At 45.2% G+C, this 24,133-nt stretch overlaps 1 protein-coding gene across 2 annotated transcripts in view; it reads right to left on the bottom strand.

Moving 5' to 3' along the window:
• The window catches only part of PFKP (phosphofructokinase, platelet), a 299,182-nt gene that overhangs the window by 261,558 nt on the left and 13,491 nt on the right, over window positions 1-24,133 (bottom strand). The window contains exons 2-7 of one of the 2 annotated variants that reach the window (XM_067700016.1): window positions 23,393-23,466; window positions 5,900-5,977; window positions 2,882-3,071; window positions 1,462-1,627; window positions 397-441; window positions 102-210 (exon numbers count right to left, since the gene is read on the bottom strand). In XM_067700016.1, coding sequence (XP_067556117.1) covers window positions 102-210; window positions 397-441; window positions 1,462-1,627; window positions 2,882-3,071; window positions 5,900-5,977; window positions 23,393-23,466 — 662 coding nt within the window. Of the gene's footprint in view, window positions 1-101; window positions 211-396; window positions 442-1,461; window positions 1,628-2,881; window positions 3,072-5,899; window positions 5,978-18,259; window positions 18,367-23,392; window positions 23,467-24,133 lie in introns of those variants that run through there. The other variant, XM_067700025.1, reaches the window with a different exon arrangement.

Below are 24,133 nucleotides of genomic sequence, written 5' to 3'. Positions count from 1 at the left end.
AACTCCATCCAAACCGAACATGCTAACAGCCACAGCAAATCACGGCCGGGGCAGCGCAACCAGAATCGCTGGCAGTTAAGAGAGGCGAAACGTGGGTTTACCTCTGAGAGTTTGATGCACATGTTTTCCTGCCAACCTTCTTCTGGTGGAGATTCTGGAAGGAACACCCAGTCGGCCCCACAGGCCAACGCACTCACCAGGGCCAGGTACCTGCACGGAGACAGCAATGACCTCGTGGGGCTGCTCAGGGCACCCTGAGCTCAGGGCCAGCCCCGGCAGACAGGACGCCGCTGGCTCCTCGGGAACCCTTCCTGGCACCTTCGTGCAAGGGTGCGGGGCCCCGCAGGGACTGTGCTATCGGTCCTCTCCATCCCCGTCACATCCGCATGTACGTACCCGCAGTGCCTCCCCATGACTTCCAGGACGAAGGTCCTCTGGTGGCTGGAAAAGAGATAAAGGAAACATCCACTTAGCACCACCGGGAAAGCAAACAGAAACGCCTGCTTTGTGTTTCCAGCAGGTACCTGAGCTGCCCTGCAAATGACCCACTTTCTACACAAGCAAATGCTATTGTGAGTGTGTTTCAAGCTCTTTCCAGCAAAGGGGCTGCAGCAGCGAGAAGCACCTCCCGGTTGTGTTTTATAGCAGGTGTGCTTGTGCCAGACACGCTCATGCTACCAGGACACGTGTGTGCTCTTCCCAAGACAACGGCTCTGCTGGGCAGCGTCAGCTGCTTCTCGAGCCACAACCGTGGGCTGGAGACCGCCCGCAGCAAGGCAGGACACGACAGTCACAGAGTCAGGTCCACACCCGGGGACCACAGCCTTTCCACAAATGGGAAACTAACCGCCACCAGTGACCCTGGGAACCCGAAGGGGACATGGTTTTCCACCGGTCGCAGTTCCACTGGGCGTGGCCCTGAGACAGTGGCAAGTGCCTCATCCACGAAATGGAGGCACGTGTTCCATTTCCTCTCTCACGTGGCTTTCGTGAAAGTGCTTCGGAAACCCAAGGGCTCCACAGAAGGCATTATGGTAAAGGTTCTGCCATGAGTCCACAGCACGGGGACAGAAGGTCTCTGCCTCATCTACATGCTGGGAAACCCACAGGTGAGAAGCGGAACAGGTGGGATGCTCGCCCAGCTCTGATGACAGCTGTGCAAACTCGGGGCTTTACTTTCTGTGATTCCTGCAGGAGAGCTTTGGGTGGGACTTTATGTACTGCTTTGTCTTTTTCTTTTTTCTAAATTCTCTCCAATGAACACTTTTTTCTTTTACAATTGGGAAGCAGTGACTTTTGAAAATTGAAAATAAAAAGTAAACCAATACAAAATTGTTTCTAATATCAAGTGACAAGGCTTGTGGAACCTTCCAGAGTGGGCACTGAGGTCTCCGCAGCCCATGTCTCAAGCCCAGGGCTGCCTGCCTGCCCGCCCGCCCACCGGGTCCCCATGGCCACCACCTCTGGGCAGTCGTCATGATGGCGTCCACCACCTCGATGATGCGGTGCAGGGCAGAGTCCGTGCCGATAGTCATGTCGGTGCCGCAGAAGTCGTTGTCGATGGAGCCCACCATCCCCACCACGTTGAGGTACCCGTGCTTCTGCACCTCCTCCGTGTTGATCTTGCCTGTGGAGGGACAAGCCGCATGCCCAGGATGACACGGGGAGGGGGGAATGCACGCTTCGACATGGGTTTCCTACCCACTGCATCAGATCTGTACACGACCTGATCCTGCATACTGACGGAGAGAAAAGCCACACAAAGGTGGAGCTGGGGACAAGATAGGAGCAGTCATTCGACACCCAGACAAGAACACCGACCCAGGCGTAAAAATTAAAGGAAGGAAGGATCGCACGCTGCGATCGGTGGATACAATGACTTCTGTCTGGCAACGGCCTTGGAAAACGGCCTGGCTCCGAATAAGACATGTCACCACCCCAGACCTAAGTCTGAAAGAACATTGTACAACTGGTATATTGACTCCTTACAGGCCCATGGGGGCTAATTAGTTGGTAGAGATCTACTTAGCGCTCTCAGGAAAGACCACCGGGGATGGTAGAGCTGCTTAAATGGGACCAGAAAGGTCAAGGTCAAGGGGGAGGCAGCTATCCCTCTCCTGAGTTACCACCCCAGGCGCCTGTCTTACACCAGAGCACGGTGCAGAGACATCGTTAGGTCCTTTGCTGCTGGCGTCTGACAGCCCCTCTCCATTCCCCAAACAGATGTCACAGAACTTGGGGTCATCGCTTTAGCTCAAGTTTATGCTTTTCATAAGGTTGCTATTAGTTCAATTTGCTTCCACTGGCCATATTTTATATTAAAGTGGAATTTTGTAACAACATGTTTAAAAGACAAAAACCACAGAATATATAGGTTTCTTGAAAATCCCTTCCTATGATAAAGGACCATCCAGCAGCAGGTCGTTACCATCTAAATTTAAGTCTTGTAACAACTGATAGAAAGACCCCAGGGGAGCTGGGGCGGGGGGCAGCCATGGGCGTCTGAGGACAGGTGTGAGCCAGAGCCACACACATGGCTGTTTGGCTTCGCCTCGAGCCTCTGACCCTCCTCTATAAAGTGGGGATCGATACAAACCCTCTCAGATGGTTGTCACGAGCAGTGCACAAAACCGCCTATGTCAAAAGTGGAGCCATGCCTGGCACGTAGGGTGGCGGAATGAATGTTATTCTTATTACCGTTACTGTCATCATTTGAGGCACGAATATAAGTGCTGAGGTGGCGACTGTAAGATCTGCATCGCCACCAGCAGCAAATACCTCTGGGACAGTTAAGCAGGCAGAATGTATGAACTCAAAGCTCTCTGAGGGGATGGGGAGACAGAGCCCTACGAGAGTAATGTGCGTGCAGACAGAGACACACCCTCCCGGGCCAGCTCCTCCAGCAGCCCACTCCACTCCTTCCGGAAGATATTGGCCCCGGTGAGACTCCCGTCCCCGCCGATCACACACAGGTTGGTGATGCCCAGCTGAAGCAAGTTATGAGCAGCCTTCAAGCGGCCTTCCCGAGAACGGAAGTCCTTGCAACGGGCGCTGCCAATAATGGTCCCTCCCTGGAAAAGAAAGAAAACCGTGTTTATCTATTTCCTCCCATTTGGACAGAAAGATGGACAGATTGGTGCATGTGAGTGCTGATGTAAAACCACAGGACTTTCAAGGCGTAGGTTTCCTTCCTTTTCATCTTTTGAATCGATCAACTGTGAAAGTTTAGAGTTTTCGCATTTTTAGCTCTACCCCAGAATTCAATGGCTAAAGACGCTGCATCATTCCCAAGGGAAACAGAGTAGGGGACGGAAACAAGAATGAACGGCAGCCATCAGCTAAATGCGTGGAGCTGAAGAGTCTGCAAGGTAACAACAGCTGTCCCGTGGGGAAGCTGCTCCAGCACAGGGAGGGCTGGACCCCGCACACTCTCTGAGCCTAAGACGGGCCCAAAGCCGGTCAACAGCCACAGCCAGAGAAGCACTGTGTCCAGCGGCCCCAGGTAATAAGACTCCCCTTCTGTTAGTCAGGGCTCCCCACAAGTGCCAGCAAAGTAGAAATCTGTGAGCCAAAGGGATTTATTTTTGCATGAGATCTGCCCCACCCCTCCCTGCCCACACCCCTTTTTCAAGCTTAAATCTTAGCTGGATTATCCAAACTTCTGGGAGAGAGAAATCATGATTTTTCATACTTTGTTTTTCAAAAGCAAAGGATCCCTAGTTGTATATAGAAAAATTCAGGATGCCTTTACACAAACCCTGCACACACTGATAAAACTTCAGTTTGTGCATGACCTTCCAAGTGCACGCCTGCTTCATAAAGCAAGGTGCCCATCAGCAGAAGTGATCCTGGGTTAATGATGACGGTCAGTGTGACAGGGGTGACATCAGGACCTGGCACAGCACCGGGAAGCCTGGGTAGAAGGTGCAGGGTGCAGAGCAAAGATAAGCCAGTCCTCTGGACTTTGATTTGACCAAGAGCGATTAGAGGGTCACATAATTTCTATCAACGGGAAGTCAGCAACCCATAAACATTGAGGAGATAACATGGACAGGGCCCCAGGAATGAAACCCAGGACCGAGTGGGTTGCAAAGAAGTGGATACCAGTCTCTCTGTCTCTCACACTCACTCACACACACACACACACACACACACACACACACACACACACACACACACACACACACACACACCCCAACCATACTTGTATTTCGTATCTTTCTTCACAATCACCATAGTAGAGTGGAAATGCTCTCCTCACACGTGGGTTTCCTGTCTGGAATTCAGATGACAATGTCCTGACTTTTTGCAAATATTACTCTAAGTATCCATGGTTGTCCAACTTTCCTTCAGCCTCTTCCCAGGAGTAGTAGAGCAAAAAGCCTCAAGTGCAGACTTAAGAGTCTGTGACGGCATTTCAACTCACACCCCACTAGCATCCGCCCCCGCCCCCCCAGCTTTACTGAGATGCAACTGACATACAACATTTGTAAGTTTAAGGTGCACACTGTGATGATTTGATACATGTATATATTGTGAAATGATGACCACCATAAGATTAGTTAATACCTCTATCAATCCACATAGCTACCTTTCTGTGGCGAGAACCTTCGAATATATAATACAGCATGGTTATATTTTTAAAGTTATAGAACATGATAACTCAATATTGGTGCACATTGTGAAATGATCACCATGATCAAACTAATTAACACCTCCATCACCTCATCTGGTTACCTGTGTGTGTGTGTATGTGTGTGTGTGTGTTGAGAACATTAGTCTCTTAGCAACTTGCAAGTATATAATACGGTAGTGTTAACTACAGTCACCACACTGTACATTAGATCCAGAACTTATTCATCTTATAACTGGAAGCTTGTGTCCTTTGACCAGCACTTCTGCAACCCCCTCAGTCCCTGGCAATCACCATTCTACTCTGTTTCTCTTGAGATTGCCTTTTTTAGATCTATGTATCAGTGAGAACATGCAGGGTTTGTCTCTCTGTGTCTGGCTTGTTTCATGTAACATAATGTCCTCAATGTTGTCCTACATTGCTGGACTTCCTCTTTTACGGCCTAATAATATTCCGTTTATATCTATATACCATATTTTTTCATCCCTTCTTCTGTTGTACTAGCACCTTCAGAGGGAATGGGACCGATCTCTTTTCTTTCAATTAAAAAAATACTCAACATGAGTCACACATGAATACATACATTTCAAAAGATCAAATCGCAAGAGCTTTTCATGAAATGCATTCCTTCCATGTAATCTCTTTATTTCTCAACTGACTTGGAGTCTTCACTAAGCTACATTGTTCCAGGAATTTATTACGCATGAAATATTCAGGCAAGAGGTTCCTTTAAGTTCCACGTGAGCAACTGTTTCGCCTGAAGTGGTGATTACTTCATCCTTGTGCACACCAAGGAAATCAGCCCTGTCTGTGTCAGGGCAGAACAGGGATGCTGTGTTCCCACTAAATCCACAGCCCCTGGAGGCTGCCAGTCGGGATCTCTCCCATGCTTTGTCACACTGATGCCAAATGACTCCCAAAACCCAACAGGCAAGGAGATTTGCCACTAAACACAGCGCCAACACACCAGAACCGCCTCAACGTTAATCTGCTCTAAAAAGATACCAGATCTCCCCCTTCAAGTGCCACTAGCCATCCCATGTAACTTTTTCTTGCAAGGATAATTCCTTAGTGTGCATGACGTAGAGCTTCTTAAAAAATTTAATTAAATGGCAAATTAAGAATGTTATCTTTCCATGCGAGTAGCTAAGAATGATGCCAGGCAGCACTTTAATCTGTTGTAGGTATTACTGGAGCATAAGCACAAGAGGTTTCAAACCGAAGAGTTACTCTGAGAGAGAAGCAGGATGGAAGCTCAGCACGTACCACTTGCAGGATGCTGGAGACACTTTCCCAGTCGGCTTCCACAATGTTGCTGCCACCATCCACCATGCCCTGGTAACCCTGGGGGAGGGAAGGAACATCTTTTTAAGACTGGGTTCAACTGTGTTGAGACATTAACTGATCCACGAGTTACGTCAAATGGAAACTCCAATGACAATGAATCCAAATTCCTAAGATCCCTATGGTGAGAGAACACAGCGTAACACTAGTGCTCCTTCCAAGCCCTACACTGTGGGAAAGCCTCTTAAGTTTCAACTCCAACACTGGGAATTTCCACCCAGACTCCTCCAGAGTAGCACAGGGAGTCAGATAGTTTGCCTGGTGTCTACCGGATCCTGAGAGATTGAAAAGGGACGTGTTTACCCTAACACTGTTGGTGACTCAACACAAACTCACGGAGAGCAGTGGTGTCAATCGCACCGCGTACAGGAAAGCATCTGCCGGGTAATCCACGACTCTCCACACACGTGAAATAGGGTCTAAAAGCACAGCTGGATGTCACCCCATCCTCATCTGCCTTACCTTCCAACTAGTGCCAGTTTACTACACAGAGGGGAGACCCTGAGTGAATCTGGACGACGATGCACATTTGACCAAAGACAATTACATTTCAACTCTAAATGCATCTCATTCTCCTCACAGATTGTCCAAGATCAAGAAGGATCCTGCGCCACAGCTAAGACTTGGCACGGCCAAATAAATACTTTTTTTTTTTTTTTTTAAAAAAAGGAATGACAGTAATGTTCATTTGCATCTCTATCTATGTGACTCACCTTCCAGGGCATTTACCCCTGAAAAGGAATAGGCATTAGCCATTTAGAAAAGTTTATCATAATAGATTATTGTTGTGGATTCCTATCTCCTGCCTAGTGAAAGTCAAGAGGGAAGGAAAAAAAGGAATATAGATTTTTAAAAATGAAACAGCCCATGGAGTATGGAGCAAAAATTAATCAACAGTGCAGCCACCTTTATGGGTGATCAATTTGCATATTTATAGGTGTAAAATTTCCAACAAAATATAATACATATTATATATGATATATGACATTATAATTCTTATGTATAACACTATGTTATAAAATCTAACACTAGATTATAGACATTTATTTATATATTTCATATATAATATACACATATTATATATCATAAACTTTTGTAAATGAACCTGCCTCAGCTTCTCCCTTTTCTATTTGATTCCATGCTCGTTCCCTTTCCTAGCTGTCACATATTAACACAAGACTATACACACATGCACATATGTATTTATATATTGATACATTATATATAATAAACATCATTCATTATATACAGTATAATTATATTACACACATTATATTAATTACAATACAATACATATAATATCAATATTGTATAGAAATACATCTATACCCATGTGTGTGTGTACAGTCTAGCGCTACACACGTGACAGATGCTCCCTCGGCCTCAGGATGGGCTGGGACAGGGACTCCCACAGCCTGGCCTTCACGGAGAAGCAGTGGAACTTCCTCCAGACACACCTCGGTCCAACTCTAAGATCGCTTTTATCTTTCTGTCCCCATCTCCCTTCTTTCTGGAAACCGTAGACAGTGTACATTTTTAGCCTGTTCCATTTAAAGTACTGAGCCTGGTATGGCTGTTACCATGGAGGGCAAGGGTGACAAGCGTGAGTGTGATGTGATCCAGCACCCCCATCCCCCCGAGAGGGAGCACTTATCAGAGGTGTTGTTTAAGTTGCATCCCGGCATGTAAGCTACCTGGGACAGGCTGGCCCGCAGACCACCCTGCCGCTCCAGGAGTGGGAGCAAAACAAGGTCCTCTCCTCTTCTACGTGGCCCCCAGGGAGCTTCTTTCCACAGAATATTAAAAATAGGTAGACAGACAGATGATAGGCAGCTAGACAGTGGCGGACAGATAACCGACAGTAGGTGACAGGTGACTTGGATCAGAGATACTGGCAGAGGATAGACGGGAGAGAGAGGGAGAATGTGGCCTTAGGGCTGCCCTTTCAACAACCTCTCCCTCCTCCAGACTCCCAGGCCTCTGGTGGGAATGACGCTCACCCTGCGTGCACAGGGCAACTGAACAAACCACAGTCAGTGGACGGTCCTTTCCAAGATGCCTGGGAGGCAGGGAAGGAGAAGGCGAGCAGCCCCGGGGCCTGGGGCCAAGTTTCAGACCTTCGGCTGCTGTGCTGACATGCACCCTGCAGGGAGGGGTGATGTTTAATCATCCAAACCCAAGTGCTTCTGAGAATGAGAGGAAACTTGACGGTAATTCAGTCCGAACAGCTGGCACAAAACCAGACCAACTCTGGCAGAGCAGGATGGGGAACTGGGCTGACCCGAAGGCCTTGACAAAACAGATAGTGAAAATCTTCTAATGCCTTCACACTGATAGCCACCGGGGAGATTTCTGCACACTCAGCCCTAGGTAAATAAAGAGACTAGGGAACCAGTCCCCTAGTCTCTTACAAGGATGCTTACAAGGATGACGTCGACATAGCTACAGGGTCAGGGACTGCCATGGGGCCGTGTCAGCCGTGCAGGTGACAGCAGCAACTTTTAGATGATTCCTGCAGCACCTGCTTCTTAGCCAAGCACCGGGACGGTTAGCTGCTTAATACCTGCCCAATGGGGAATGGAAACATTTCCTTTCCCTTGATTATTTCTGAGAATTTAAATACGGATCTAATAAAAAACATCTGCAAATCCCTTTGCTCCTACAGTGAGAACATGGCAAACCGTTCTCCAGACCGGAACGCTTATTCTGAGAAGTAAAATGTTCTCCAGAAAGAATCTGCTTATTTTGTGTAGCCTAAATACATACAATAAAGAAAGTGACTAAGAAAGTGGATGACTTTGCGAGTGTTGCACTCAAAGCAGCTCTCTATTGTGCCCATGGGCTGGGTCATAGGAAATGACTCACTCACTGTAGTTTGTGAAGTTGTTAGGCCCATGGAACATCTGAATAACAACTACCCACTACAGTTTTAAGTTGTCTTTTGCTAACACAGAAGATGTTACTAAGTGAGGGAGACTAGTTTTACACAAATGTACCATGATTTACAAATTCAGAGGAGGTTTTGCAAGTCTCCTTAGAAGGCTGAACACTCACTGTGACACAGCCAGAGCCCAAAATACTTTCTCAAATTCTGTTTCAGGATCCGCCTTCCGAGCCAGTTCTACGATTCACACAAGAAAGGCAAACCGTAAGACACTGGCAGCCACGCTTAGCTTTGGACCAAAAGTAACATTGTCTCGTTGGTCCTGGTTCATAAGGTGACCCCAGGAGACCCTCGGCTGGTTGTATCAAATCCAGCGCTGATCTGTCTAAGAACATGCCAGAGGCTCTGAAAACATCTTGACTTCTTGTCTGGGATTGTTTTGAGCAAAACAGGCACAGTCTCTCAAAGGATTATGTAGGAGACGCTGCCACATGTAGGGGTATTTATAGGCATTTCTTAAATCTGTTCTAAATAGGGTAAGAGTTAGTCCACCTGAGGGTGGCTTTCGCTTATAAGAAATCGCAGGTGAACTGTTTAAAATTAAAGACCCAGAGGGAAATTACGATCTTGCGCTATGGCAAAGTTGGCTTTTTAAAAAAATTTATTTTTAATTTATCTCATTCTGAGAGAAAAATTACAGTTTTATGCTATAACAAAGTTGGCTTTAAAAAAATTTTAATTTATCTTATTTTCATTTTTTCTGGGAGGTATACATCTATATATAATTATGGTATCACTAGTGTTTGCATTTGTCCAGACTCAAACCGTACATATTTACTATGTACAGTCCCTTGTATATTGATTATACTTTAATAAAACTTAAAAAAGATATTTGCAATATATACCAATTGAAGACAAAGGTGAAGGTGAAAGAAAATTACTGGTATTTTAACTCTGCCTGATGGCAACTTTGCCTTCATTTTTCTGATTACTTTCAAAGAGACGAAGTCTAATAGCCCGCCTCTAGTCCTTTCTACTTATAGCCCACTGAATTAGTTGAATTAAATACAGAAGCTTTAAGGCCAGTCCTTGCACTGAAGCCAGGTAAGATGCTTCTGCTCCGTTCAGTCTTGGCTTTTTGTTTCAGAAAACTGTCGGATGGGTCCCCATGTCTTCTCAACTTAGTGATGCTTTTCCCGAATCCTGGATTCTTCAGTCAGCAACTCTGTTTGAATGTCAAGCATTCCAAGGACCAGAGGAAACAATCGCTAAAAAGACAACAGTATCTAGAAAACACTTTGGAAGTGTGTTATCACTGACATTCAGAGACTTCTCCAGGGGTTCCAACTAAATACCTGTGTTTGTTTCCTACAGAATGAAGGTTTTCCAAGTTAATTCCTTAATAAATAAACTTTTCGCTTATAGGATTTAAGAGCCAGCACATAGAGGGGTTGGCTCTGACCTGCTCAAGGGTTAGTAAGTGCACTGTGCCGAGCCAGGTGTGGGTGCAGGAGAGACAGGCGGTGACGGCTCTCCATGCTGATGGTTTTCAAGGTTTGGGAATCATGAGTTTATTCAGCGCATAGGAGACTCATGCGCAGAACCTCAGATCACACACTTCCTCCCTCACCCAGAGCCTGCTCGGCCCCCACTAGGTTCTAAATGCACAGACGCCCTGGTCCAGGGAACCAGGTCACTCCTGCGTGCTGATTTCACAGCTCTGGGGAAAATGCCTTTGGGTTTGTCCTTGGTGAGATGTGGTCAACTCCAAACTTCTGAACGGGTTACAACACTACGAGTCATGGTACAGCCCTGAACTTTGTGCTTTTGGAAACCCAATGATTTATTGAGCCCTCTGGTGCTATTAGATTTCTTTAAGCCAAAGCTCATAATACACAGTTCCTGGTATGTTATAAACCAAAAGTCACAGCAGGACAAAGCCAGTCGCATAAGCCAGCCCTCTTCTCTCACAGTGAATTATGTACTTAATTAGTGGTATCAGCTGGCAGGGCAGAGGCAGGGAGGGAGGTGATCTTTTTTGCAACTTGGGCACTAAAATGGTTCCTAGAACTAGGTGGTCTAAGCCCAAGGCAGATGTTGACAGTGTGAGGATCAAGCCAGATCACATGGGAAGGATTCAGCTGGACCTGGCAGAGGGCAGGCATGCAGTTAAAAAGGGTGCTCAGGGGGCTTCCCCGGTGGCGCAGTGGTTGAGAGTCTGCCTGCTAATGCAGGGGACACGAGTTCGGGCCCTGGTCTGGGAGGATCCCACATGCCGCGGAGCAACTAGGCCCGTGAGCCACAACTACTGAGCCTGCGCGTCTGGAGCCTGTGCTCCGCAGCAGGAGAGGCCACGACAGTGAGAGGCCCACGCACCACGATGAAGAGTGGCCCCCACTTGCCACAACTAGAGAAAGCCCTCACACAGAAAGGAAGACCCAACACAGCCAAAAATAAATAAATTAATTAATTTTTTAAAAAAAGAAAAAAAAGAAAAAAAAAGAAAGGAAGGTGTCAAGTAGAGAGTATCTATTAAAAAAAAAAAAGGTGCTCAGGGCCGTAAGAGTTCACTCTTCCAGGCGTGCATAAGCCAGCCTGTCACCAAAAAGGTAGGTCTCGCCCTGCATTCCCCAGGTCATCCACCTTTTGTGAATTAATTTAAAGAACTCAACCAATCCAGCAAGGGGCACGTCAGCCAAAGGGCCAGGCGGCACCGCCTCTCTCCCAGCTGCACAGAGAAGCTTCTACCTATACCTTCCGGCATCGCCGTTACAATTTTTAGACAGGCGGTTAGTGGTTAAGGAGTTTTGTCTTTTTTTTTTTTTTTTTTTTTGCGGTAGGAGGACCTCTCACTGTTGTGGCCTCTCCCGTTGCGGAGCACAGGCTCCGGACGCCCAGGCTCAGCGGCCATGGCTCACGGGCCCAGCCGCTCCGCGGCATGTGGGATCTTCCCGGACCGGGGCACGAACCCGTGTCCCCTGCATCGGCAGGCGGACTCTCAACCACTGCGCCACCAGGGAAGCCCGGAGTTCTGTCTTTAAACAAGTTAAAATGCAGAAATGGTATGTGTAAAACCTCAAGGAAATGAGACAACTTGATTCTGGTCACCTCTCTTGGCCTTCACGGAACTATTGGGGCACAGGTGACGGTGGTGACCACAGGCGAGAGCAAAGGGGTGACAAAGCCAGACACGTCCCCAAAGTTGACCTTCTAACCTGCTCTCTGTGCGGGTGGGTGGCTTTACCATCTGTCCTGCCCACACATCCCAGGATCACAGGACACCCAGCAAAGCCACCTGCGTCTCCCTCCCTCCCTCCCTCCTGCTCGAATCCCCTGCAGGGACGAGCCCGGGGTTCCGACAGAAGAGCGGAGGTGGTGGTGGGATGAACTGGGAGATTGGGATTGAGATATATACACTAATATGTATAAAATAGATAACTAATAAGAACCTGCTGTATAAAAAATAAATTAAATTAAATTAAATTAAAAAAAAAAAAAGCGGAACGTCAGCTTCTGGGCAGGACTGCCCACGCTGCCCTCGCTGGGAAAGTGAGTTTTTGTTGTCCTTTGGTCACAATGTGACATTTCTCACTTGAAAAACTGTGAAAGCGGGCAGTTCACCATATACAAGAAGAAAAATAATGTGCCTTTGTGGCAAACAGAGGCAAGGAAGGGAGACAGGGTACCAGTCTATTAACTGACAACTAAAGCTTGCTCATCATCATAGGATGCCAGGCCGGGATGCTCAGGGCCCTGACCAAGTACAGCTCAGATTCCAGGCTGGTCCGAGAGGGACCCAGGGCTCCCGTGAGAAAGCCGCTCACTGGACCTCCTGTGATGGCCGAGGAGACCAGAACGTTAGCTCCTAATCTTGTTCTGATGTCCCTGTTCTTTTACAGTAGGAAGTCCTGACTCACCTCACCCATTTAGAATGTGTTGTTTGTAATAAGAAGATTAGCTGCTGAAAGTGATGCTCTACTCCTAACCTTTCTTCAATGGGTGACGATGGGTGGGCCTGATATTCACAAATGCTGGGCTTGAGGAGGGCCAAGCCGTTACGAGTTCTTTTAAAGAGGAAAGACTTTTAAGTTAGTCATAGATAAAGAGCTATAATAAGAATAATGACTTCTTTTAATCTGCAGGAAAATCTGCACCTAATAGGATGTTGACCCTGCATATTAAATGAAACACATCTAGACTATTTCTGTAGCCGAGATCAGAGCAGGTAACTTAAGGACTCTCCCCACCCTGATTCTCATCCACCTAAACCTGGGACAGTCCACCCTGAGCACAGTCTTCTGCAAAAGGTATGTGATGTACTCGCCCTCACTGTCTCCAAGAAGCTTAAGGCACCTGTACCTAAGGAAAACCCCTATCTTAAAAGGAAAAAACAAATAAATCTACAAGTGGCTTGGTAGGTGGAAAGAACGGGTTAATCCACACCCCACCCCAACCCTCCCCGGAATGGCGCCCAAGGGCTGGCATGTATCACACGTAGACTTGTTCCAGATTTACAGCAGGCCCAGTGGCAGCCAGACAGAACAAATCCCGTGCCAGACCTTTAGCAGAAATACCAGTGTTTTCCGATCAATATGCTTCCCACATGCTTTCTACTCAAGAAAAAGCCAAAAAACCTCCATTTAAATAATTGATGCTGACCTGTTTAACTGGTTTGATGTTGGTAACCTGGAAAGCTCTAGCTGAACTTAGAAACTAGACTAGGCATGGACAAATGTGTTGGATAAATTACCAAATGATTCTTTAAAAAAAAACACACAAAACCAAACGTCTTCTAAATTTGAGCCCCAGTGGGTATAGGATGGTGGTCCCCAACTAGAGGACATCTGCTGACATCTGGAGACATTTCTGGCTGTCACTGCTGTGGGCTTGGGGGTGGTCCTGGCTTCCGGTGGGCAGAGGCTCTAACCAGGGTGCACAGCCCAGCACCTGCACCCCCCCAGATCCTCCAGCTGCAGGTGCCAACACTGCTGCGGCCAGGAAGGAAGCCATGCCCGACGGGATGTGACCCAGACTGCAGACATGTGGACGTCCACAGTCCTGAGACGGTCCACAGGGAAGTGATTCACCTGAGCCCCTAGTTCTGTGCCTGGTAACAACCAGAGGAGTCGAAGGCACCTGTAGCATCATGGCCCCCTTGCCCGGTTTGTGCACAGATTTTTTCCAAGTGCAGGAAGGGTAAATATGATTTTCACCAGACAGATGAGGAAGCAGGGCCAGGTTAACGTGTTGATTCCCAGCCATTGGCTACATATGTGGGTCCACAATCGCTTCCCCAAACCCTAGGGGCGGGAAGTGTGCCAGAATTTTGAAGGCTGGGATTTTAAGAAGCAGTATGGACATTACGTGTCACCTGGCACTGTCAGCAGCGTGAACAAGCCTCCCCATTCCCCTCCTGCCCCCTCCACCGCCCCGGGGACAGTCACACTAGAGGGCGAGTCCGGGTTACATGCAGCTCCACCAAGGATTGCTGCCCAAATGAGTTCGGGAAAAACTGGCAGGTTTTAGAGATTTTTGGATTCCAGAATTACAGATGCAGAGTCGTTACACCTGTAGTGAAGGGATGATTGGATTTAGGGAGATAATGTTGATACTGTCAGTGTCCAGGCCCTGGGTTGAGTGATCCCTGAGGCAAGGCTGACACTGAGGACCCCCTTCCATGGGGACGTAAACAACAGGCCCTGTTCACTAGAATCACTCTTTTTGGGGTGGGGAGGGGGTGTCATGAGAAGCACGGCATCACCTCCTAACAGGCGATTTCGGATCAATTGTGTCCACCTCTAGGCTGTTTCTATTTCCCTCCAGAACATACGGACCTCAAAGTTCTGACCATTCCTAAGGCCGACCCACAAAGGCTGTGCTCAGTTGGATGCTCTGAGATGCCTGTAAAGCGGTTATCGTGAGAATCAGACTCACTCCGATGCTGCTCCACACAAGGGTTCTCTTTGGCATCTTCCTGATGGAGGAACCACAGAATTCCCTGCTCCCTTAAAGGAGGTGTATCTGTTCAGACTCAGGATGCCTTACGGCCCACCTGAGGGTGGGCAGGAAGCGGGGCTCCCACCGGCCGACCGTCCCCTCACCCCCACTCACCCTCATCCTGAGAGGACGTGAAGAGTGCAGCCCCAGGACATCAGGAATAGGATCCCCGTTACCCATGAGTAAAGTGGGCCCAGGAGCCCTTTCTGGTTGGCAACGTGGGAATAAGTCTGGTTTCTCTGTGTCGAGATTTCTCCAAAGTGAGCCCAAATGTTCTTAAAAGGGAGTCCAAGTGTTGGTAGGCTCAGTCCCACCTGATACATCCCCCTTCAATTCCTTCATTTTGAAATGTACAAAGTCTGGTAGGTATAAGTCAAAATATACCACAATGTCCCCAGAATACAGACACAGCCGCAGGACACAGTGCCAATAAAAAACTAAAACCAAAACAAATCAAAAACAACAAAACCCTTTGATCTGAGAAAGATGATGTAAAGTTGACCAGGCACTACATTGGTTGCAGTACCCACAGATGCCCCACCCCCCGACTCCTCCCACCGACTTTCATGCCAAACACAGATGTGGCCCTTGGTTTAAGGCAGGGCATCACTGACTCTCGGCATCCCTGACGCATCCCACGTGATGTGGCATGTTGAGCAGCATCCCTGGCCCACGAGATGCCAGTGGCACCACCAGCCCCCTAATAACGGGACGATCAAAGACTGTCTCCAAGGCACCAATGTCTGGGGGTGAGACATGCCCCCATCACTGGTTTGATGGGGGTGTGAGCTCCCATCTCAGCCCTGCCAGCACCGAGGACTGACACAGAGAAACTGAACCACCCACAACCAGTCCACTTCCTCAATGAAGTAACTAAACCGACTTCCTTCCCTTCCTTCCTGGACCTGCAAGTTGGTCTTGAAGATCAAATGAGTCACTGTAGGGATGAAACTGCATCCCCGCCAGGGAGGCAACAAGAAGGGCAGTGGGCTAGGTGATCAAAGGTTTTCTGGGGAACAGGCTGCAAACCGGAAGCCTAAGGACATTCGTCTACTGCAAGTCTGAAAGCATTTTGTTACTCAGAACAGAAAAGCCTGATCTAAGGGTGCTCCACCCTCAGATGTTTAAAGCACGTTCACTCATCAGGCCAGCCTGGGGTGCCTTCTCTCAATTTCTAGGGCAGAGCAACCCCTCCCCAAAGTAAAATAAAACAAAAAGGCAGAGGAAACTGTATGCCACGCACACTCTCCAGTAGCAGCAGGAAAAGAATCAGCTTCAAGGTCAGAGGAAGGGGAAGAAGCAAGGTACGCGAGTTCATCACGGTGGCTAACGTGCTCCCTCCATGTTAATGGTGGGGCCATGGCTGCCAGGCAAGGCCCAGGACAGACGGGCATGAGGGCAGTTTGACCCTAAACATATCCCAATAGAAAACAACAAAACTATAGATCTATAAAGGCTTTGATAAGACCCACTGTTTCAACATTGTCCAAATCAGGTGAATACAAACCCCAAGCCCACAGAAACACAGTTTTAAAAAGCAAACCGGGAGGAGGAACCAAGATGGCGGAGTAAAAGGACGTCCTCTGACTCCCTCTTGCGAGAACACCAGAATCACAACTAGCTGCTAGACAATCATCGACAGAAAGACACTGGAACTCACCAAAAAAGATACCCCACATCCAAAGACAAAGGAGAAGCCACAATGAGACAGTAGGAGCGGCGCAATCACAGTAAAATCAAATCCCATAACTGCTGGGTGGGTGACTCACAGACTGGAGAACACTTATACCACAGAAGTCCACCCACTGGAGTGAAGGTTCTGAGCCCCACGTCAGGCTTCCCAACCTGGGGGTCCGGCAACGGGAGGAGGAATTCCTAAAGAATCAGACTTTGAGGCCTAGTGGGAATTGATTGCAGGACTTCGACAGGATTGGGGGAAACAGAGACTCCACTCTTGGAGGGCACACACAAAGTAGTGTGTGCATTGGGACCCAGGGGCAGGAGCAATGACCCCAGGGGAGACTGAACCAGACCTACCTGCTAGTGTTGGAGGGTCTCCTGCAGAGGCAGTGGTGGAGGGGGGGGGAAGTTTGTGGCTCACCATGGGGACAAGGACACTGGCAGCAGAAGTTCTGGGAAGTAATCCTTGGCGTGAGCCCTCCCAGAGTCCAGCATTAGCCCCAACAAAGAGCCCAGGTAGGCTCCAATGTTGGACTGTCTCAGGCCAAACAACCAACAGGGAGGGAACCCAGCCCCACCCATCAATAGTCAAGTGGATTAAAGTTTTACTGAGCTCTGCCCACCAGAGCAACAGTCAGCTCTACCCACCCCCAGTCCCTCCCATCAAACCTCTTAGATAGCCTCATCCACCAGAGGACAGAGAGCAGAAGCAAGAAGAACTACAATCCTGCAGCCTGTGGAACAAAAACCACATTCACAGAAATACAGACAAGATGAAAAGATAGAGGGCTATGTACCAGAAGAAGGAACAAGATAAAACCCCAGAAAAACAACTAAATGAAGTGGAGGTAGGCAACCTTCCAGAAAAAGAATTCAGAATAATGATAGTGAAGATGATCCAGGACCTCGGGGGGTGGGGGGGAACAATGGAAGCAAAGATCGAGAAGATGCAAGAAATGTTTACCAAAGACCTAGAAGAATTAAAGAACAAACAAACAGGTGAACAATACAATAACTGAAAACTACACTAGAAGGAATCAATAGCAGAATAACTGAGGCAGAAGAACGGATAAGTGACCTGGAAGACAGAATGGTGGAATTCACTGCCAAGGAAAAGAATAAAGAAAAAGACTGAATAGAAATGAAGAAAACCTAAGAGACCTCTGGGACAACATTAAATGCAACAACATTTGCATTATATGGGTCCCAGAAGGAGAAGAGAGAGAGAAAGGACATGAGAAAATACTTGAAGAGATTATAGTTGAAAACGTCCCTAACATGGGAAAGGAAACAGCCACCCAAGTCCAAGAAGCAGGGCAAGTCCCATACAGGATAAACCCAAGGAGAAACATGCCGAGACACCTAGTAATCAAATTGACAAAAATTAAAGACAAAGAAATTAAAGACAAATTGACAAAAATTAAAGACAAAATTAAAGACAAAAATTAAAGACAAAGACAAAAATTAAAGAAAGAAAGCTTATTGTAAGCAGCAAGGGAAAAATGACAAATAACATACAAGGGAACTCCCATAAGGTTAACAGCTGATTTTGCAGCAGAAACTCTACAAGCCAGAAGAGAATTCAGCACCACCAAACCAGCTCTTCAACAAATGCTAAAGGATCTTCTCTAAGTGGGAAACACAAGAGAAGAAAAGGATCTACAAAACAAACCCAAAACAATTAAGAAAATAGTCATAGGGACATACATATCAATAATTACCTTAAACGTGAATGGATTAATTGCTCCAACCAAAAGACACAGCCTTGGTGAATGGATACAAAAACAAGATCCATATATATGCTGTCTACAGGAGACGCACTTCAGACCTAGGGACACATAGAGACTGGAAGTGAGGGGATAGAAAAAGATATTCCATGCAAATGGAAATCAAAAGAAAGCTGGAGTAGCAATACTCATATCAGATAAAATAGACTTTAAAATAAAGAATATTACAAGAGACAAGGAAGGACACTACATAATGATCAAGGGATCAATCCAAGAAGAAGATACAACAATTATAAATATATATGCACCCAACATAGGAGCACCTCAATACATAAGGCAACTGCTAACAGCTATAAAAGAGGAAACTGACAGTAACACAGTAATAGTGGGGGACTTTAACACCTCACTTACACCAATGGACAGATCATCCAAAATGGAAATAAATAAGGAAACAGAAGCTTTAAATGACACAATAGACCAGACAGACTTAACTGATATTTATAAATATTTAAATATTTATAAATATTTATATTTATAATATAAATATTTTTATTTATAATTATTTATATTTCCATCCAAAAACAGCAGATTACACTTTCTTCTTAAGTGTGCATAGAACATTCTCCAGGATAGATCACATCCTGAGTCACAAATCAAGCCTGAGTAAATTTAAGAAAATTGAAATCATATCAAGCATCTTTTCTGACCACAACACTATGAGATTAGAAATCAATTACAGGGAAAAGAACGTAAAAAACACAAACACATGGAGGCTAAACAATACGTTACTAAATAACCAAGAGATCACTGAAGAAATAAAAGAGGAAATCAGAAAATACCTAGAGACAAATGACAATGAAAACATGACAATCCAAAACCTATGGGATGCAGCAAACGCAGCTCTAAGAGGGACGTTTATAGCTATACAAGCCTACCTCAAGAAACAAGAAAAATCTCAAATAAACAATCTAACCTTACACCTAAAGGAACTAGAGAAAGAAGAGCAAACAAAACCAAAAGTTAGTAGAAGGAAAGAAATCATAAAGATCAGAACAGAAATAAATGAAATAGAAACAAAGAAAACAACAGCAAAGATCAATAAAACTAAAAGCTGGTTCTTTGAGAAGATAAACAAAATTGATAAACCATTAGCCAGACTCATCAGGAAAAAGAGGGAGAGGACTCAAATCAATAAAATTAAGAGATGAAAAATGAGAAGTTACAACAGACACCGCAGAAATACAAAGCATCCTAAGAGACTACTACAAGCAACTCTATGCCAATAAAATGGACAACCTGGACGAAATGGACAAATTCTTAAAAAGGTATAACCTTCCAAGACTGAACCAGGAAGAAACAGAAAATATGAACAGACCAATCATAAGTAATGAAATTAGAACTGTGCTTAAAAATCTTCCAACAAACAAAAGTCCAGGATCAGATGGCTTCACAGGTGACTTCTATCAAACATTTAGAGAGGAGCTAACACCTATCCTTCTCAAACTCTTCCAAAAAATTGCAGAGGAAGGAACACTCCCAAACTCATTCTATGAGGCCACCATCACCCTGATACCAAAACCAAACAAAGATACTACAAAAAAAGAAAATTACAGACCAATATCACTGATGAGTATAGATGCAAAAATCCTCAACAAAATACTAGCAAACAGAAACCAACAGCACATTAAAAGGATCATACACCATGATCAAGTGGGATTTATCCCAGGGATGCAAGGATTCTTCAATATATGCAAATCAATCAATGTGATACACCATATTAACAAATTGAAGCAGAAAAACCATATGATCGTCTGAATAGATGCAGAAAAAGCTTTTGACAAAATCCAACACCGATTTATGATAAAAACTCTCCAGAAAGTGGGCATAGAGGGAACCTACCTCAACATAATTAAGGCCATATATGACAAACCCACAGGAAACATCATTCTCAGTGGTGAAAACCTGAAAGCATTTCCTCTAAGATCAGAAACGAGACAAGGATGTCCACTCTCACCACTATTATTCAACATAGTTTTGGAAGTTCTAGAAAAAGATCTAAAAGGAATCCAAATCAGAAAAGAAGAAGTAAAGCCGTCACTCTTTGCAGATGACATGATACTATACATAGAGAATCCTAAAAATGCCACCAGAAAACTACTAGAGCTAATCAATGAATTTGGTAAAGTTGCAGGATACAAAATTAATGCACAGAAATAAACCCACGCACCTATGGTCAACTAATCTATGACAAAGGAGGCAAAGATATAAAATGGAGAAAAGAGAGTCTCTTCAATAAGTGGTGCTGGGAAAACTGGAGAGCTACATGTAAAAGAATGAAATTACAACACTCCCTAACACCATACACAAAAATAAACTCAAAATGGATTAGAGACCTAAATGTAAGAATGGACACTATAAAACTCTTAGAGGAAAACACAGGCAGAACACTCTGACATAAATCACAGCAAGATCTTCTTTGATCCACCTCCTGGAGTAATGGAAATAAAAACAAAAATAAACTAATGGAACCTAATGACACTTCAAAGCTTTTGCACAGCAAAGGAAACCACAAACAAGACGAAAAGACAACCCTCAGAATGGGAGAAAATATTTGCAAACGAGTCAATGGACAAAAGATTAATCTCCAAAATATATAAACAGCTCATGCAGCTCAATATTAAAGAAACAAACAACCCAATCCAAAAATGGGCAGGAGACCTAAATAGATATTTCTCCAAAAAAGACATACAGGTGGCCAAGAAGCACATGAAAAGCTGCTCAACATCACTAATTGTTAGAGAAATGCAAATCAAAAGTACAATGAGGTCTCTCCTCACACCAGTTAGAATGGGCATCATCAGAAAACCTACAAACAACAAATGCTGGAGAGGGTGTGGAGAAAAGGGAACCCTCTTGCACTGATAGTCACTATGGAGAACAGTACGGAGTTTCCTTAAAAAACTAAAAATAGAATTACCATATGATCCAGCAATCCCACTACTGAGCATATACCCACAGAAAACCAGAATTCAAAAAGACACATGCACCCTAACGTTCCATTGCAGAACTATTTACAATAGCCAGGTCATGGAAGCAACCTAAATGCCCATCAACAGACAAATGAATAAAGAAGATGTGGTACATATATACAATGGAATATTACTCAGCCATAAAAAGGAACGAAATTGAGTCATGTGTTGAGACGTGGTGGATCTAGAGACTGTCATACAGAGTGAAGTCAGAAAGAGAAAAACAAATATCGTATATTAACTCATGTATGTGGAAGCTAGAAAAATGGTATAGATGAACTGGTTTGCTGGGCAGAAGTTGAGACACAGATGTAGTGAATGTATGGACACCAAGGGGGGAAAACGGCAGTGGGGTGGGGATGGTGGTGTGCTGAATTGGCGATTGGGATTGACATGTATACACTGATGTGTATAAAATTGATGACTAATAAGAAACTGCAGTATAAAAAAACAAACAAAAGAACAACTAATACTAAACTTTCTTTGGGTTATTTCTATGGAAATATGTTAATATATGTTAATATAAATGTTTCAGACATTACCTGAAATTTCTAAAAATCTTATATGTTTTTTCAGAACTCTAATGGTTTTCCATTAGATGATTTCATAAAAGTGCTAACAAAAGATCAACATGAAAAAATAATTATTAATTACATGGGACTGAGTGAACTGAAGAGGATGATTATAATTTTTGTGACTTTCTGTTTGAATAAAAATAAATCAATAAAAAGATAAAAAGCAAACCTAAGCCCAGGAAAAAACATCTTTCCCGCAAACGATAAACACATGGTCATTTGGACCAACGAGCAAAACCTGTGAGCAGTTACTTCTCAAGTAGAGAAAATGACTCAGTAAACAGACTCTGGAGCCCCGGCCAGCTCTCAGCAAGGTGGGCCGCACACACAGAACTGGCAGGGTTGGTGCCACCTGTGTGCCCGGCGTGGGCCTGGGATGGAACAAAGAAATCACTTTGGCAAGACACACTGAGACCCGTTAGGACGACCACCCCTTTTAGCTCGGCAGATGCCGTATCCTGGGATCACAGCAACGATACAAAGCATAGAAGAGCTTCAAATATTAACCTAGAGCTTGCTGTGTTAGGATAGTTGAAAAATGGGCAGTGACCTAAATGTTGCCGGTGGCATAGGAATGCAAGAATCAAGTAGCTGAGGGGTCAGGTAAATGATGAGACATCAGGTTGATGGAATTTTACACAGACATTTACACGATAGTTGTGGAATGTACGTTAACACATACAAAATTGTCATAACATACTGGCAGGTAAAAAACATAGTATACAAAATACATTTGCTATGGTGCTAATAATGTATATATTTCCTTCCAGTATTTCACATGTATTACACTGGGAAGAATCAATAAAATACTAACAGTGATTTTGGAAGAATTAAGCAATTAAAAAATCCATTCTCTTATTTCCATTTTTAAGCTTTATTCTGTTTTATAAATTTAAAAACTAAATATGTTATTTTTTCTAACAGTTTTTGAAATAAATCATGTGGTCCAAGCTGTATGGGTGCCTTCCCTCCAAACACAACTTACTTCTAAGCTGCCAGGGCCTCAAAAGCAGGAGATAATGGGCCATCTGTTTGCTTTCAGATGCTTCATTTTGAAGTTAAGGCATAAAGAGATACTAGGGAGGTGGTCTGGGTTTTACATTAATGATGAAAAGCCCAAAGTGGCCACTCTCCCCGCCATTCAGCTTAATGTTTATTCAAATTCAGGCCCCATTTTTAGTGACTATATCACTTCTGTAAGGAATGAGAACTGCAAATAAATACAACCAGTTTGATATCATTAATCCTACAAGAACACTAGGTGGATATCAAAATGGCATTTTGAACCCCGTTTCATCACCTTTCTCCCCTTGTTCCCTAATACAAATCTCACAGACGTGCATCTAGACCGGGGGTGTAACCTCTCCTGGTACCTGGGCTCCCCTATTGGTACCCAAGTTTGCCCGTCACCTGCTGCCTCTTGCCTGCAGTCAGCAGCCCCAGGCAAGCGTGAGGCCCCCAAGTGAGTACGAGGCAGCGATTCCTGAGAGTCAGAGAAAGCGGGAAGGGGACGTGACACTGACCTCGTAGATAAAGTACACTTTGGCCCCCACGTATATTCCCATGCGCACGACAGCTCGGACAGCAGCATTCATACCTGCAAAGGAATAGGGACAGTAGTTACTGAGGAGGCTGGGGAGAATCTAGTGATGCCATTTAATTAGCTGTGATGGTGGGAAAACCGTGTAACCTCTCGGACGGCCCCTATGAAAAGTGGTCACAACACAAACCTCCAGGATTAGTGCAGGGAGAAGAGAAAAAAGTACAAGGCAGGGGCCAGCATGTTGTGGCCTAGTCCACAGATGAACAGAGCCTGGAGCACTGTTGGTTTAGAACATCGCTGTAAACACACTCGGAATATGAGCGACCTCAATTTGGTGTGAATTCGTAGGTTGATTCCATCCAATTGCAAAACAACACACAGGAGAGATGTTTGTTTATAGGTAGTCAATTTCAAAGAAAACAGGCCTGAAAAGGCCATTGGTCTGGGGAGGAGATGAAAAATTATTACCAGCTACTAGTGTAAAAGAAAGTAATTTAGTCAGTGGCCTTAAATATAAATCATGCAATTTTATTAAAAGAAAGATCCAATTAAACTAGTATACTATAAATAATATCTAATCAAGATAAATCTAGGCCATTTTCCACACTTCCCCAGAGGGCCTTGAAGGAAGTTAAAAGTGCAATGTATCCTTGTATAAAACAGCCACACCATTTTGCTTTCCACTGAAGCCCCATTTTGGGGCAGCCAACTGTGCGATGGA

Source organism: Pseudorca crassidens, chromosome 1 (genome assembly GCF_039906515.1).
Source record: "Pseudorca crassidens isolate mPseCra1 chromosome 1, mPseCra1.hap1, whole genome shotgun sequence".
In the NCBI taxonomy this organism is placed as follows: Eukaryota; Metazoa; Chordata; class Mammalia; order Artiodactyla; family Delphinidae; genus Pseudorca; species Pseudorca crassidens.
The sequence above is the reverse complement of the archived record's forward strand: the minus strand, read 5'-3'. Positions and strand labels throughout refer to the sequence as shown.